The 18029-nt window shown below is 34.4% G+C and overlaps 1 protein-coding gene across 1 annotated transcript; it reads right to left on the minus strand.

Moving 5' to 3' along the window:
- Positions 1 to 420: 420 nt before the first annotated feature.
- Positions 421 to 13108, minus strand: LOC102598846 (uncharacterized). The gene is made up of 5 exons (XM_015310027.1): positions 12920 to 13108; positions 9115 to 9258; positions 8432 to 8923; positions 8261 to 8348; positions 421 to 542 (listed from the first exon to the last, which is right to left on the minus strand). Exons 1-5 carry the CDS (start codon positions 13106 to 13108, stop codon positions 421 to 423), a joined length of 1035 nt encoding a protein of 344 aa, XP_015165513.1.
- Between the last annotated feature and the right edge of the window lie 4921 nt (positions 13109 to 18029).

Below are 18029 nucleotides of genomic sequence, written 5' to 3' on the forward strand. Positions count from 1 at the left end.
GATATGGAGGTGGGAGATATGGTGGTGATGCAGGTGGTTACGGCTGTCGCAGGCGGTATAGAGGTGATGGTACATATGTCGGCGGTGGTGAGAAGTGTCGTGGAGGCGAAGGTGGGTATAGTGGCGGTGGTAGAGGAGGAGGTGGGTGTTCCAAGTGTGGGGAAGGTGGCTATTTATAAAAGGAATGTAGACAAAGTTGGGAAGATGACCATATCCACCACCTTGACTACATTCCCTTGCGAAATGCCAATTTTCCTGAGACTTGCGACACCCACTTTCTCCTCCACCACTACCACCATACACACCACTACCTCCACCATACTTCCCACCACCGCCGCCACATCAACCATCACTTCCATAGCGCTTGCCACTACCATAAACACCTTCATCACCATTATATCTCCTAACTCCACATACATATCAACCACCACAACCATAGTCATCACCTCCACCACCTCCACCATCACGGGATCCTCCTTTGACAGGAGCAACATCTGGGTCGGTAACATTGACAGCCTTAGTACGACCGTAATTTTTATATGCTACATCAAATTCAAAAACTAAACATGTAACACCATGTATTCTACGTGTATTGGTTCTATTTATATGATGCTTTTAAATTGCCTTGTGGTATAGTTATGGGCTCGATTTCTTATGTGACTAGTGATAATAGAATAGGTTTAAAGTGAACTGTTTGTAGATTTTGATGCGACCCGATTAAGTTGATGTCGATGGAAGTATTTAAATTTGAGATCATAAAATGGGATCAGAGCGGTTCGTCCTAGGAAGTCTAGAAAGACGTGTCTAGTAGAGCATTACTTATGAATATGTTGCACGCCACATTTATAATTAGGGGGCTGCTTGGATATTTAGGAAATGTTACCTTCCTTAATAATCCAGATCGTGCGATAGAGCGAAGTTTAGAAGTCAATTATTTCCATTTGTACCTGATCATGCTATTCATATTATGCTTACGATGGTTAAGGTTAACGGTAGCTAAAATTTCAACATGCAACTAACATAAAAGGATCTGAAGTTATCAAAATTTAGACTAGATTGAGCTCATTTTATTCAATCGTCCAACTCCACGAGGTATGTAAAGACTTTTATGTTATTTGCATTTTAAGTTGCATTTGTACCATTTGTATCACGTTGGTTCAATTGAGAAAGATATAGTATGGTTATCCATATGCTTAAAAAATAATGGGTTACCTAGTTACATTTATGAGCTGTAGCATTTCTAAGCACATCTTCTTAGGAGAATGTAACCAACTCTTGAGTTCTATATTTCCTCCACATTCATAGGATCTATTCCTATAGGGGACACTCGTTCTTAGACTGTGCTATACATAGAATTTTTGGCATTACACATGTACTCGAAATTGATTTTGCTGAACCAATTTCTTTTAGTTGGAAGAAGGCAGTGGCACAATCTGATAGTTGAATGTATCAGTACAATAGTGTTACTAAAGATACCCCTAATTGGCTAACAAGGCCTAAATTCTCACCATATATCATCCTAAATATGTTAATAGTTGGCTTTTTATATGGTATGTTCCAAATAACATTTGTATTCTTTTTATTGTAATAAAACTTAGGGCTAAGTGTGCCAATTGATGAAAATGATATATGTATGGTAGTTCCTATTCTGATCTATGTGTTGTCTATAGAGGATTAGTATGTGACTAAAGGGTAAGGTTAACAAAAGGAAAATTGATTGGTTAGACCTAAGTTGTGATTAGTCGGTTGTAAATAGTGGGATTAGAGTACATGAAGCTACTAGTTATGATTAAAAGGTACTTGTTAGATAGGAAGCATGTGAGAATAAAGCTTGAATGACACGGGCCGAATATGTATGTAGAGCTTCTGGTTAGAAAGAGATGGGATATGTCAAATTCCCTAAACATAGGAGTGGGGGTGATATGAGGATGCTATAGAGGAGTGAGATAGGTAGTTATGAAAGAGTGATTGCTAAGTGTATGAAGCAAGAAAATGGTATCAACTCTTCAACCTGAACGAGTTATAATGGCGAACCTGGGAACAACTTTGTGAACCTTTGTTGGACAGAGAAGTCAATTTTGTATTGATTCAAGTCTTGATATTTGGTCTTGATAACAACAAAGGAAAAGAGGTGAATAAAAAGGTTACCTAGATAGAAGATACATGGACCTAGTTCATCCACATCATTAGTACAAAAGAGAAGTAGAGCATTATACACATGTATAGACTTCCATCAAATTGAATAGAGCTACTACAGGGTTCATTTAATATATGTCTGCAGTAATTCATCAGTCATATTCCAATTAAGGGAGAGGAAAAATTGATCATATGTTAGTTGTTCTTATTTGCTATTTTGCACGGAAAAAGAGTCGGAGAACCCTCACTTGTTATAAAAAAAAGAGGAAATCTATTAGTATGGCCAGACCTATCTAGTTAACCCCGAAGCAGCTAACTCTCAGACGTTATGAATCATGATATAACTTTATAGGTAACTGACATTTACATGTTATTAGAGTTCATGTTCTATGGTGCGTTCAAGCTTCACTATTTATTTTCTATTTCGACGTTCAAAGGGCACCAGGCATTGAGCGTGATATAACACAAGCTAGTAATGAAGGCAAAGTGGACCTCGGCCTCCTACTCTAAAAGATGAACTATTGTGGATTTTCTTTTTCTATCTTGATTGTAGTATTTATATTGTCCTAGAGCCAAGTCCCAATAGTAGAACACCTATAAGAATTCATAGGAGATTGAAGAGAGTAGATGGGGTAATCAATTGTATGTGCTTTGAGATGAGTAAGGAATATGAACAGAACTATCCCACCCGTGACTTAATGCTTAAGACAGTGTGTTTGCCTTTATTATGGTAGAGTGGTTCTATATGATATCTCCTAGTTTCCAAAGACAGTTTTTTATATAATTATACATGATGCATGTTCTATAACTTATCTATTTGTATGTCATTTGCCCTTGGGGGATTACCTTCTCACAGGTTACCTAATGTCATAGAATGCTTGCATGTAAGTGTTATCCGCTTTGGAGCACCCTTGTTTATTGCTATATGTTTTCGTAGGACCTTTTCCCTACATTTTATTTATTGCACTAGTTACTTTTCTCATGGCACTTGTCCATATTGTGTGGGTACTGTAGGCTAATTGATCCTATGACCATTTCTATAAATTTACAGGTCTCATAGCCTACTTGATTAAACATTACATACCTTATAGCTTTTCTAGCCATGTTCCATGTGCTCACTTGCTCATATTTCATAAGTGTACTTATTGACTTGTTAGTCCACCTATTCATGTAATATAACGCACTTGCTCAATGTGATTTGTGTTCCGTAGTTCATTTTCTTATGTCTAATTGTCATATAGTCTACTTGCTTACGTATTATATATTTCGTAGCTATAGTACTCATTCATCATGCGCTCATCTAGTCCATTTCCTACATTTCTTATAGTTCATTCGCTCATACGCTACCCTGTGAACAATATGCGCGCGTACACCATATATTTCTATAGCTTAATGCCTGTATATTATGCGCTCCCTTTTGTGCTAATCTGCCTATGTTTCATACCCAATGTGACTTATTTATTTGTATACTATGCCCCTCTGTGTTTATTGACTTGAGTTTTGAACATTTTGGGAAAACATTTCCTTGTATCATAATGTAGTGAAGATTTTGACCAGAAAAGGTTGGGCATTTATGTAAATTTTATCACAATCATAGATAAGAAAACCTAGAATAATGCCTTATCCAAAGGTGTGGCATAAAACTTTAGAGTTTATATTAACAGCTATGCGTTCTTATAAGACTCACCTTTGATTATCATCATAAGATAAAAGAGAAGGGAAAGTAGTGCCTCGATAGATTCGGCCTATGATTTTATGTGTCAGTTCCATATAAAGAAATTGGGAGATACTATAGTAATTCTTGAATGTTAAGGCCCGGAAGCTAAGAACAAAAGGTCTCCATTTAAGTATTGTTGAAGGACTATAATATAACATAAGACACTTGGGAATAGAAGATGGTAGAGATCCTAAATATCCCTCCTCATTCTAAACATCAACATAAGGATCTGAGATCATGTGGTCCCCTTATATGATCATAAGTCCTACTAGCATTTGTTCATTTGATATGTCATTTGCATGTCTTGTGTTTAGGAATATTAAATTCCTTATTTGTATGAGTTCTACTTGTGTATCCTCAGTGAATTACATGGTCAAGAAAAGGGTTTGCTTTGTCATATTCTTATTTCATGAACCATATCTATTGAGATGTCATGTGAGACTTGTTTATACGTGTTTTAGGTTAGTCTATAAATTTTGGATAGTCCTATTTACAAAGGAAACTCTCGCAAATCTCCAAATGAAATTCCAAGGTTAACCAAACTATCAGCTTAACCTATCATTTGACGAAGAATGATCATAAGGAGGGGAAGATGGTACTTGTCTGCCTCACCTAGGTTGGGGTGTGACAACACCATAAGCTAAGCTACGGAAACCTTCATATCTAATACCAAATTGATGAATTAAAAATTATCATGATCATCATCATGTCATTGAGTCACTTCACCAAGCATGTGTTCCTACTCCTCTGATTATACCAACATACAAAAGAGTTGATTTTATGCAAAAAATTCTTTTACTTTAAATCATATAAACGACCATGATCGAAAAACTCATTTCCAGCGACAACAATAAAGATATCCAACACCAAGACTTCATTTTTATTTTTATTTTATAGTAATAATAGTGAACAATATGAATAAAAGGGAAAAACATATAAAACATATTTAGAAAATCAATTAAGCAAGATAGTATTAGTAAAACTAATAAGTTTAAAATATAGATTTATACCTCTGCATAAGGGAATATGCATGCTTTTACCTAATTTATATTAAACGTCATAAAATATTTCTAATAGAAGTCTCATCATATGATTAGTTTGAATTAGAATCAAATTCATGACTAATAGATCGAAAATTTGATGCAACAGGAAAATTTTTAGTTGGATTCAAAATATTCGGTAAAGCTAAATATAAATTTTTATCCAAATTTTTTTATCTCTTTGAACAAATAATTTAGTTTTTAAGAATATAAAAGTCAATCAACAATATAAAAATATTTTTTTCTATAATCATTAAATATTTTGAAATTTATAAGTTCATAAAATATTGATTTCTTTGAATGTGCATAGTATAATAATACCATGTCAATTATATTAAACAGTTGCATAAAAAAGGAATTTGTGTGAATGCAACTGATTTAACAACATTAATGAAAGACAAGTGTTTTCAATCAATATATATTTTTAAATCATTAGAAAGGATAGTTATGATTTAACATAAAGAAGATGTGCCTATTAACAAGAAAATTAATTATAGAAAGTTTTGATATGAAAATCCTTGCTAACTTAATTTTATAGAAAGTTACCCCAAAATATTAACATAAAAATGAAAAAAAAAAAGTTCAAAAGTTTAACACGAGAATAATTTTGACCAATATGATTTTAAAAGCGGGTTATTCCTATGTACGAGTTTCCCTATGACCATTGGGATCTAACCACGAGTCATACTATTACTTATTGGATCAAGAGATGAAATCTAAAGAAGATCGCTTTCAGAAACAAAGGGTTTGAACTGCTAAATTATCTTACTACTGAAACAACAACACATACTGCCATTTATAGGCTTACAGTTAACTACTTAAGCTAAAATAAAGCAACTAACTATTAATGGACAAAATATGGGGACAGTGGTAAACATGACCCACTACAATAAGAAGATAATTCATTGACTAGGTAAACACATAAACCAACGAATCCTAATAACCAAACACACAAACTTATTTCTTGCAACTTAATTAATAGGAAGAATAAGTCAACACACCTCCTTTCTTAAAACTCACAAACTCTCATTTGTTGTATGAAGAAGTCATTCTTGTTGTGAAAAATGGTTCTTGTAAAACATCATCAAACTGATCATTTGTGCCACAAAATATCAATGAGATTATTCCAACAACAACAGGATCACAAATGAATTGATAATAGATGTCGATCTGCTTCGTCCTACCATGAAATGAAGGATTTTTTGTCATAGAAATTGTCACCTTGTTGCCACCCAATATTTATGTTGGACAAGTCTGCCCTTGTTGAAGATCCACTACCAAATTCGTTAACCACATAGCTTGATAACTTGCTGAAGTTGCAACCATGTATTCTTCTTCTAGATATGATAATCCTACTTTATCTTGTTTCTTTGAATTCCATGAGATTCCTCTGGAAAAGAGATTTAAAATATTTCCATTTGGTCTCCTACGATTTTCTAATCTACCTTCCCAATCACTATCAATAAAACTAAGAAATCTGCAATCTGATACTTTTGATTACCAAATGTATAAAATATCTACCTATGCAAAGAAGCATAAGCATGCTTTTGCTTGCTAAATTTATATTAAATTTCATAGAATTTTTCTAGTAGAAGTCTAATCATATGATTAATTTGAATTAGTATCAAATTCATGACTGATAGATGAAGAATTCAATTCAGTATGCAAAATTTTAGTTAGATTCAAATTATTAGGAAAAGCTAAATGTTATTTTTTATCGAAAATGTTTTATATTTTAAATGTAGCTTTTAAGAGTAGAAAAGTCATAAGAGTTTTTTTTTCAATAAAAATTTAACATTTTGAAATTCTTGTGTTCATAATATACTGATTTCTATAAATGTGCATTGTACGATAATAGCATGTCGATTATATTAAATAGTTGCAAATCGAAAGGAATTTGTGTGAATGCAATTGATTTAATGACATAAATGAAAGAAAAGTGTTTTAAATCAATTTATATTTTTAAATCATTAGAAATGATAAATATGATGTAACCTAAAGGAGTTGTGCCTATTAACAAAACATTCACTTATAGAAAGTTAGGTCCTGTAAATTCTTGGCAGTATAATTTTATTGAATGTTACACCAAAAGATAATAACCAAAAACAATAGCTAAAAAGTTTATCACATGAATAATTTTAACCATTGTAATTTTTGAACGATGATATATTCTTATGTACGAGTCTCCTTACGTCCAATGGTCTCAAACAACAAGTCTTATTATGACTTGTTTGGTCAATAGATGAATGGCAAAGAAATAGCTTCCAAAAATAATATTTTCTTACTGCTCAATTTTCTTACTACTGAACAAGAACACATAGACCAATTTATAGGCATACGGTTAACTACTTAAGCTAAAATAAAGCAACTAACTAATAATGGAAAAACAAGGGGAAAGTGGTAAACATGAGCCACTAAAATAAGAAGATAATTCATTGACTAGGTAAAACATAAACCCACTAATCCAAAAAACAAGACTCACAAACCTATTTTCTGCAACTGAATTAGGTAGAAGAGTTAGTAAACATACTCCTTCTTTCTTGAAAATAACAAACGCTCAATTGTTGTTGGAGAAAATCATGCATGTCATGCTGAAGCAATTTCGTAAGAACATCAGAACATGATCATTTTTGCATTAAAATTTCAATGAGATTATTCAACCAACAACTAGATCGCGAATGAAGTAATGATGGATGTCGATGTGCTTCGTTCTTCTATGAAAAGTAGGATTGTTTCATTATAGCAATCGTCTACTCATTGTCACAACCATATTTTTGTTCGACCAATCAGCTCTTGGTTAATTTCCTGCGATTTTCCAAGCTACTTGCTCAATCACAATCAGTAGAACCAAGTAATATGAAATCTGATAGTTTTTTTACTACCCAATTCTATAACTTGTTGTGCTAGAAACATATCACAAGATCCTTTTGGCTGCACCTATATATTGCTTCGAAAGACTATGCATTAACCTTGAACCCAAACTGATAAATAATACAATATTAGGCCTGTTGTGGGATAAGTAGTTTAGACTAAGCTTCTAAAGTAATAAAAATTTGTTGCACTTTTACATCCGTAAGTACCAGTTTCTCATCATATTCATGGGTGCGGGAGATGGATTGCAATTCATCAAGATGAACTTTTGTAAAGTTCAGTAGCATACTTGATCTGTGAAATAAAATTCCATACAAACTTTGTCTCACCTCAAGCCTATGAAAATAATGCAGCATACCCAAGTGAGATATCTCAAATTTACTCATCATGCAACTCTTAAATTCATTAACAATTGATTCACAAGAGCCAATATATATATATATATATGTATATATATATATATATATAAAATATCATCAACATAGAGACAACCAACCAAGTTGAGTAGCCAAGCTTGGAGTATTTCTAATTTTTTCAAAGTGATCTTTTGTTGAGAATGTCCCTTCAAATTCGATCCCCTGTATCTGGAATATCTTTTTGCAACATGTCAAACTTTATTCCTTTTGATACTTCCATCAACATTGTAAATTTTGAAAATCTACTTTACCTCGATAACATTCTTTCGTTTAGGAAAATGAACTAACTCCGAGGATTGGTTTTCCTCAATGGCTTGAATCTCCTCAATCATTGCACTTTCCCTCACATGATTTTTTGCAGCTTCTTTATAACATGTTGGTTCAGTAGCTATCAAGGAAAAATTACAAGTTGCATAAACATTTTTCAATGAACAAAATTTTATTGGTGGCGTTTCACTGGATGAAGCTGAAGATTGAGAATGAGAGCTTGCTGGAATAGAATTGTTATTGCTGCTACTAAGAGGAGAAAGATTAGTATTACTATTGCAAGGAGGGGAACGATCAGAACCAGCTAATTCAAGAATTGTAGTATGTTTTCCTTCTAATTGAACAATAATATGGACTGTTGAATCTTCTTTCTTGCCATTCCACTCCCAAGCTGCTTCTTTATTAAAAAGAGCATTCTTGTTGATAAGCAATTTTCCAATAGTTTGATTATTTAGTCCATATTCTTCAATTGAGGACTATAACCAATGCAAATATATTTCTTTGAGTTTTCATCTAGTTTAGAACGTATATTAACCAAAGCATTAACTTTACAACCAAAGACGTTTAAGTTGCTAACACTTTGTTTTTGACCCATCAAAGCTTCGTATGGAGTTCCATCCAAAATAACCTTTGTTGGAGATATGTTTACTTAGTACATAGATCTAACTGTTGTTTCTCTCAAAAAATGAATTGGAAGTCCCGTTCCATTAAGTAATCTTCTAGCAATCTCAACCACCGTGCAATTTTTTAGCTCAACAACTCCATTTTGCTGAGGCAAGTATGGTGCAGTAAGCTCCCTGAAAATGCCATTCTCATTACAAAATAAATTAAAATCATTAGATTAAAATTCACCACCATGATCTGTCGGAAGAGATTATATCTTGCAACTTTTTTGCTTCTCTACAAGTACTCTGAATGTCTTTAAATTCTCTAACGCTTCAAATTTGAAATTCAGAAAGTAAGCCCAATTCATATGGCTATAGTCATCACGATACAAAAGAATATACTGACTCCCACTAATTAACTTAGTCTTCATTGGTCTACACAGGTTAGCATATTGATAACGCTTAAATTACTCACAAAAATAATTAAATGAGTAAGCAACTGCTAACAATATAAATACCAAACAAAGAAGTCGGGGTTGAATCCCACAAGGAGTGACCTAAAGATAAGTATCCAATCAGGACATTGTGATGCAAACGAATTCATTGTAGCAATTACGACAAATGGGTGGATGAGTGCACTAAATCGAATAAAAGAGTTTATCGATCAATTATCACAATCCAACAAAAAACATAGTTTTAAACATGTATGAGATGATCTAGGAGTGTAGGAGTTGGTGTTAATAATGTCAATAAGGGGTTCAAGTTCTATCACAATAATGCTAGACAAACATGGATAGGATGGGTAATCTTTAATGACACAAATCTATTTCTGATCTTAAAGCATCATATCATAGAATCTCTTCTCGGTTTCATCTATGTAAATCTCAAATCTACCCAATACCTTACTAAAATCTCTCTTTCGAGCAGATTTAACAATTACAATTGAACCACAATTTCTCTTTCGAGCAACATACATAAATCAAACATAAATTACAAGCATTTATCAATTAACCCACTTCAATTGAAATCTTTCAAGCATCAATCAAAGATCTCTAGGATTAAGTTTGCAACCTTAACCCATAAAGTAAACCCATGCAAAATAACTCAAATTCATGAATGAACAACAGGAAAATAGAGCAAGACACTAGACCCACTAAATTAAATTATTACTTAACCCCATAATCACACCCCTAAAATTGGGGTTTTAGACAAACTTCATAAAACGAAAAAAGAGTACCAATAATATTTTTAAAAATTAAAGAATTGAGAAACAAAATTAATCTTCGACACCCACTTTTAATATAACCCTCAATTGTAAATTACAAGATTGTTCAACACCCCAAAACAAAGAGAAAGGAAGAAAAAGTCTATTTCTAAATATGAAAATTTTAAAATAGGTAAAAAAAAGAAAGATATTGAAGATACATTTTAGCTTTCCTATGGATATTTATAATTTCCACAAAAATTAGTCAGAAATTTCATGCAAGACTTTATCGGTGACATTAGTCGGGATCACATTCATGATTTAGCGGATCATCTTTCTATTCTCAGCTCACCCTTTCTTAGCTTTAGGCTTCAGGTGTTTGAACCTTAGTCGGCCAACTTGATTGAGTAAGCCTTTCACATTTCAGTGAATTAGTGATTAGCCCCTTGTTCTCCTATTGGCCCGTCATTTTAACACAAATGTATGTCACATAACAGCGATGGAACTTCTAGCTTGCACAACTATTTTTCAGCGAAACATTGTTTGCACTTTTCTTCACCGACCTACCTTGAATATTTTCAAAAGTGAACATTGTAACTTTAGGGGAGGTCTAACCTATTGGGTGATTCGCCATTTTTGTTAGGCGATCCTTAGCTGGGAGTTTACACTCTTTTTCAATGTTTTTTTTATCTCTTTTTCATAGATTCATCTGTGCCATGTACTTTAGCCTTCATAGCTGCAAAACATCAAATAAACATTAGGTAAGGACATAAATAGGCATTGAGGACACTATTTGTTGAAATAATAAGGCCTTCATTGGGTCAAAATCTCTAACTTATCAACACCCCAACTCAAACTTTTTCTTTTCCTCAAATAAATCAAGAACACAAAAAGTTCAACAAGGGTGTCTACAGTAGTCCTCAATTGGATTCATCATGAAAGTTCCATCACAAGACTTCTAACATGTATATGCAATATCTTAATCCTGCTCAAGAAGTTTCAAATGATGACTCGTTGATATCAATCCAAGCTTAAGCTCACTAATGCTCCTTCATAATTGAAACTATGCTTCAACAAACGAATTCAAATGCCCTCACAATGAAGAATGATTCCATGCTATCACAAGGCACATCAACAAAGAAGTTAAGAATAAATACAACTCTCACTCTCGGAAAGAGAAATGCATGCAAGCTTCATCTCATAGGTTTGCCCATAACTTCCAATTATCACGCAGCCCGATTTTAGCATGATATCAAGAGTCATTAAGGCTTGTAATGGGGATTAGGGTAAATGTATGGTTTATTTGTCTTAGTAACTTCATCTTTTCAAAGTATTGTACACTCATCTTTACCTCTTCTCAACCTCCTTCAATTCTTTTCATTTGGAGACTCAATCTTTAGATTTTCAATTGATTTATTGGAAACTCCTTTCATTTTATTAAGGCTTTCTTTGTTTCATTTCATTTTTCATGATTTTTCTATTTTTTTAATAAGGAGGGGTTCCTTCTTTTTGCTACAAACTTAAAGGTTGAGTCTAACTTTTCTTTCTTCTCTTTCACTTGGCTTTCTTTACTCTTTCCTTTCAACACCCCCAACTTAGGCTTTTTGCTTAATTTGGCTATTCAAACAAACCAATGCATAGAAAAGGTTTTATGCGAGAGAAGTTTGGGACATATTTGGTTCAAAAGGCTTAAATGAGGTCAATAAAAATTGTATAGGCTCAAATGGTGCCAACATGTTTTCACACCTTCACAAGCTAGTCACAAAATGTATGAAGATTCGGGTTCCCTTTCAAATATATGCCCAAGATTATCTCTTGCATTCACCAAAGTTTAAAATAAGACTAACAAACCAAATTCTAAGAATCAACAATCATGCTTTCAAGCAGTATCTCACAACACATAGAACTTCAAACACAATCATTTAACACACCTCTAAAAAATTAACCTTATGTGTGATGTTTATTAGAAGGCTCACATCAATACACATCTAGTCAACACAAGATTCCAAAAGATGATTCAAAAGTAGAGCTACACTGATTTGTTCATGCAAAACAAGCAGAAATACATTTCATATCAAGAGTACTATCTAAGACATCGATATACGAAAAAATCAATCCTCAAACATATATATTATGAAATACAAGAAATCTCAGTCATTTCACTACTCCAAAATGCATGGGGTAATTCATAGAAAGACGAAAATGAAACCAAAACCAACCAAATATAATAAAACCAAAATGCTAAAATATCAAAATATAACTGAAATAAACAAAAAACAATCAAAAGGTGAATATAGGGAAAGATGCCCTCACCCCACCAAAAACTAACTAGTAGTGTCCTTAATGCTATAAAATAAAGTATTGCAACAAGATGAGTAAAAGGTCCCTCTAATAGACTATGGTTGTGAAGAACTTTGATCATGTGACTCGGAGGGAGTTGTATCATGTTGGGCATTAGTACCCCACATAACTGAAAGTGAAGGTAGTGGTGTATGATCGATTAAGGCATTTGTGCCCAACACATTGGGAAGAGGAATAGTGGAATATGAAGGACAGGCCCAATTAGTGCCAATTGTGGAAGTCTCTAGACAAGATATTTCCAACGTAGAATGCACTATCGACACCACTAAACTCTGCAACTTATCTAAGGTGTCAACACTAACCTTTTCATCGACCCTCACAAACTCCTCTTTAGCAGTCTTAAAGGCTGAAGCATCATCAACCTTATCCGCAACCTTCTCTGAATAGTAACCCAATGACTTCTCTACAACCCCAGTTGTTCCATCTCCTCGCAACTTAGTTGGAGGTACAATTGTAGGAATCTCGACAAAAGGACCCTTACCCCTATACATCAATATATCGGTGGAGTCAGTTGGTCAACATCCATACTAAAGTAGCTATATAGCTCTTCAAATCAAATAGCCTGACACAACTACATTTACATCACTAATGTGTCTCAACCCCAGCTGTGAGGTTTTCTAGCCTCTCCCCATAAGAAGCTATAGTAGATCTATAACTAACAACATTAGCTTGAACCAAAAATAGAGCAGCCTCAATACATTTGGTAAAAATATCATGCACCTCTCTCTCAAGTCTAGATGATGCAACATCAACACAATAGGTAAGGTTGCCCATCTAATAAATCAAGGCCTAAGTGAACGGAGGCTATAAGGGAGATGAAGTCGAGGTCGAGGGTGTAAATTATCTAGAAGGCATAGGAGAAGGGTTAAAGGTACCTGATGGATACACAGTAGGGGAGGGGTGAGTAGTGTTTCACTCTTAAGTAGTGGGATCCACTACTGGTGTGGTGTGAGGTGGTGGTGGCTTCCTTCTAGCCGCATCATCTATCAAATACTCAGCCTCAATCTTTCGAATGTCCTTGTACAATGTGTGTGTAACTCTAACATCAAACCTCTCTTGAAAAGGAACTTCATCTAACTCATAGAGCTACATGATGAGAATAGGGAAAAATAGTTACGTGATGAGAATAGGGAAAGATAGTGATATCTACTTCTGCCTAGCTCTCATGAGCATCTTTCCTCAATTATTGCATCCACTTAGATCTTCTCCTCATCAATGATAGTACCCACCATGATGGAGTTGGATGCCAGAGGACAGAGTGTTTCTGAGAATGCATTAGGTTTCTGGGGACGACCCCAAAAACAATTGAGCCTCTATGCTGATATCATTTTTCTATATATTCACTCCATCAGCCAACCACGAAGGAGTAATATGTGAGATGACGGGTGCCAACCACCCTCTAAATGCATCAAAAATATGCTTCATTCGAATATTATACATCTATGCCTTATTATTACCCATACCTATAATATAATTTATTGTTACCCCAACAACATTGAACTATCTTTCCTAGGACTTTAACCTTCTCTAAGGGTCTACAAACTTCACCCTTTCTCTTCTTGGGCAATGCCTTGGAATAGCCATCATAAAACTCTCAAACTCACGCTTGGACATAAAGGGTCGAGCTCTTTAGAACTTCTCAATTTTTTGGAATTTGATTATTTATTATATGGCTAGGTAGTCACTGATAACCGCCTTCATTGATAATTGTTGCTCCTCTATAATTATTCACTACCCCACTACTTTAAGCCTGCCCAGGGTCCTTGGAGCTATCATCCGGAGAATCCTTGAAACACTTGCATTAGTGGTAGGGTCTTGAGGCAACTTGAAACGCATTGTGTTCCTCTTCTTTGATACAACTTTTTTACCACTGTAGGTTCCGATTGATTCTCTACTACATTTATCCCCTCAATAGAGTTAGAGGAGGAAGAGGAGCTTTCATCAATCAACACTCTCTTCTTTCTTATTTCAACCTCTTTATCCTTCTTTTAATCGTTAATTACTTGTGTAGAGTTGCATAGATCGACCTATTGCTGACATTTAGGCTTATTTATCACCACTCCCTTTTCCTTTTGAGAGGTGGTGGAGGAGTGGATTCAGAGTCTGAGTCATACGACAAAATGTTCAAGAGACGGGGAGTTTAGTATTGCCCATTTCCAGTAAAGATCAACAATTCAAAAAAAAAAATATTGAGTGAATGTTAGTTCAAATTAATCGTACAAATAAATGTTTATCTAAGACAATCAAGGTAAGGACAATGAGTCTTGAGCTAAAGTGGATTTACAAGCTAATGTTTATCTAAGACAATCATCCTATGGCTGCACATAGTTTATGGGACATGGGTAATCACCACTATTTCGCTCGGTGCTAAGAATAAATCCAACGAAATAGTCATTAATCATATTCTTATTATTACCCATCTAAAGGCACTATTAAGTAACAAATCCAAGCTAGAGCTCATTAGAATAACTCCTTAGTCTTGATTTAACAAGGGTTTGAAAACCCTTTCGAAATAATATTTAGAGTAGTATGTGAGAAATAATTATTTCATAACAACAACATCAATGATTTACACTCAAAACAACCTTAAGCCATATATATCAGTTTCATGAAGAAATATGCATATCATTATAAATTCATCTTTCACAATTCATAAACTTCATCATGCGATCAAACTCTAGAAATCATGGATCATTTATGGGCTCATGTAATATAGACTTAAAACATTCAATTATCTTAATTCATGCATAAAAAGACATAAAACAAATCAATTGGATCATCACTGAAAAGAACCCATGAGATTGAATAAAACTCGAATTTCAATTGGACATTCTAACTTGTAAAATTTGAGAATTTGGGAACCCAATTGAGGAAAGGACCTTATAGGTGAATACTAACATACCTTGATGTCAAAAGCCCACAATTAATGGTGAATTTGGAGACTTGTTCTTGAAATCCTAGACTTCTTCTTTAAAGTTTAGAGAGAGAAACTTAGTAGGATGAACTTGGTCACTTTAGGGAAATAGGAGAAAGAGTTCAAATGGGAAATTTGGGAGTTAGAAACGTTTATATAAGTCCTAGGATATTGTGACGACCCAGGGGTACCCCCTAGATGTTACATGGTGTATAGGACCCCAAAAGACCTCATACAAGCCACTTAGCATTCATAACATAAGAATAATAGCAATAGAAGTAAACCAATAGTCCAAGTCCAATAGTTTTATAAAACAAAAGCGGAAGTCTAAAACACTTGTCTCAATAGCCATCTAAAATAATCGAATGAAAATTGGGCCTAGACCATACATCATGTCAAAAACTGGAAAGTATAAGAAAGAAACTAAAACAATAAAAATCCATCCTCGAAGCGTGAGGACTCACCAAAGCTCGAGAACCTCGTAATCAACCACTAGCCACAAAACTGAGAAACCTGACTGTTGGACCCTACAGTTTGGGAAATGTAGTCAAGAGTATGCGTTTGTAACAAACGATGTACCAAATATGATAGCTTGAATAAAACATTTAAATCATGCTAAAAGAGGACATTTCATGAAATGCAATTGACCAAGCTAAAACATGATATAAAAGAGTTAGAAAACATAAGTCATAAAAATAGTCAATGCAAGATAACATAATTTGAAACCATTGAACACATACGAGATTCTTCTTGAAGTAACCCTAGTTCAATATTAATGTGGGAATGAGCCTTAACCGACATTGAGACCATGTGAGCTTTAACATGATCCCCCGTTGTCTCCTACACCTAAAAGATTGTCCTACTTGCCAAGGTAGAACCATGAATTTGAGCTAAAGTTGATCCACTAGCTAATGTCTATCTAGACAATCATCCTATGGGGGCTCTTAGGTAAGGGATAAGGATATTGCTACTAGAAACCCGACCTCTACTAATGGCAGAGTTTGTATCTCAATATCTTCTCGGTGCTATGCATAAATCCCACGGAATAGTCATTTCTTACTTGTTCTTATTATCCATGGAAGGGCACGTCATCTTGCCAATCCAAGCTAAATCATTATCCATGGAATGGTATCATTCAATAACCAATCCAAGCTATAGTCATATTAGGATAGCTCCTTAGAGCATGCGTGAAAAAACCTTTCACCATCCATGATCTTTTCATAATAGCTTTTAAGGCACATAGTCATTCACTTCATGCTAGTGATGCCCCTCATACTAATGGAAATAGTTTTGAAATTGTGGTCTATAAACATTGATGGCATAATCGTCTACTATACTAATCAAGACCTAATTTAGGAAAATCGCGTGAAAAGCATTGAGGACAAATCTAGATGGCAATCATATCATGTTGCCAAGCTTCATAGAACATATAGACAATCTCATCTATAAGCTTTCTTGAGTCATAAACATACTTTCATGAACATGCATTCTTTTCAATAATTCATAAGTTTCATCATAGTTTCAAAGTCAATGCATGTTCAATTCATTTACATCAATATCATAAAGAGAAGACATAAATATATTCATAAATTCATCTTTCACAGTTCAAGACCCACATTTTATCAACATAGCTTAGAAAACATGAGTTATCTGTGGGTTCATGGGCTCAATTGGAGAACTCTAACTTTGTAAATTGGAGAATTTGTGAACCATGGAGAAACAGATTCTCTGAATGAAAAGTAACATACCTTGATACCAAAAGCTTGGAGCCAATGGAGGATTTAGAGGCTTTATCTTGAAACCCTAGATTTCTTCTTCTTCCACTTCAAGAGAGAGAAATATTTGAGAGGAAGAGCTTGATCTTCTTTTGAGAATTTGAGAGAATGAATTGGGTTTGGGTGATTTTGGGGGTTTAAAATCATTATATAGACTTTGGGTAGAAGGCAAAACAATGTAGTATTGAGTTAAAACAATTGGAAAAAGACCCAATAACCTCTGACTAGAAATTTGCCGAATTCCATCTACTACAGGACTAACGGACCATCGTTTGGACTACCATCCGTCAACTTCCCGATAGGGCTTCACTAATACAAGCATAACTTTTTACTCGGAGCTTGGATTTCAGCAAACTCGGTGGCGTTGGAAAGAGGATTCAATTATCTTAAATTGAAAAGTCATGGGCCACCTAATTCGTTTTGTGCTCAAATATATGACCATTTAAAGTTGACCCAAAAGCCCTTTCTTTCCAAATAATAGTCGTTGTCAGCGACGGTTGCGAACCACGGTCTGTGGCTCAAGCTACGAACCATCTTGTTCAATCGTCGTTGACTTTAGAGACTCAATTACTGGTCCACCAATGATGGAACCCTTACTACGAGTCGTGGTCCCATCTACGGACCGTAGATCGTGGTCGTCGTTCTCGACTTCTGACTTTGAAATCTTTCTAAGTCCCAACTACGAACCGTATTCATCAAACTTAGAGAAAAAAGGTAAAAAAT

The sequence above is a fragment of the Solanum tuberosum genome, unplaced genomic scaffold, assembly GCF_000226075.1.
Source record: "Solanum tuberosum cultivar DM 1-3 516 R44 unplaced genomic scaffold, SolTub_3.0 scf00120, whole genome shotgun sequence".
NCBI lineage: Eukaryota > Viridiplantae > Streptophyta > Magnoliopsida > Solanales > Solanaceae > Solanum > Solanum tuberosum.

Coding starts and splice junctions, on each gene's coding strand:
- LOC102598846 (XM_015310027.1), bottom strand. CDS start 13,108: ATGTATAGGGGTAAGGGTCCTTTTGTCGAGATTCCTACAATTGTACCT. Junction 9,259..12,919: donor TTGTGAGGGTCGATGAAAAG/GTTAGTGTTGAC, acceptor TTTTGTAATGAG/AATGGCATTTTCAGGGAGCT. Junction 543..8,260: donor AAGCTTGGCTACTCAACTTG/GTTGGTTGTCTC, acceptor AATTTGATGTAG/CATATAAAAATTACGGTCGT.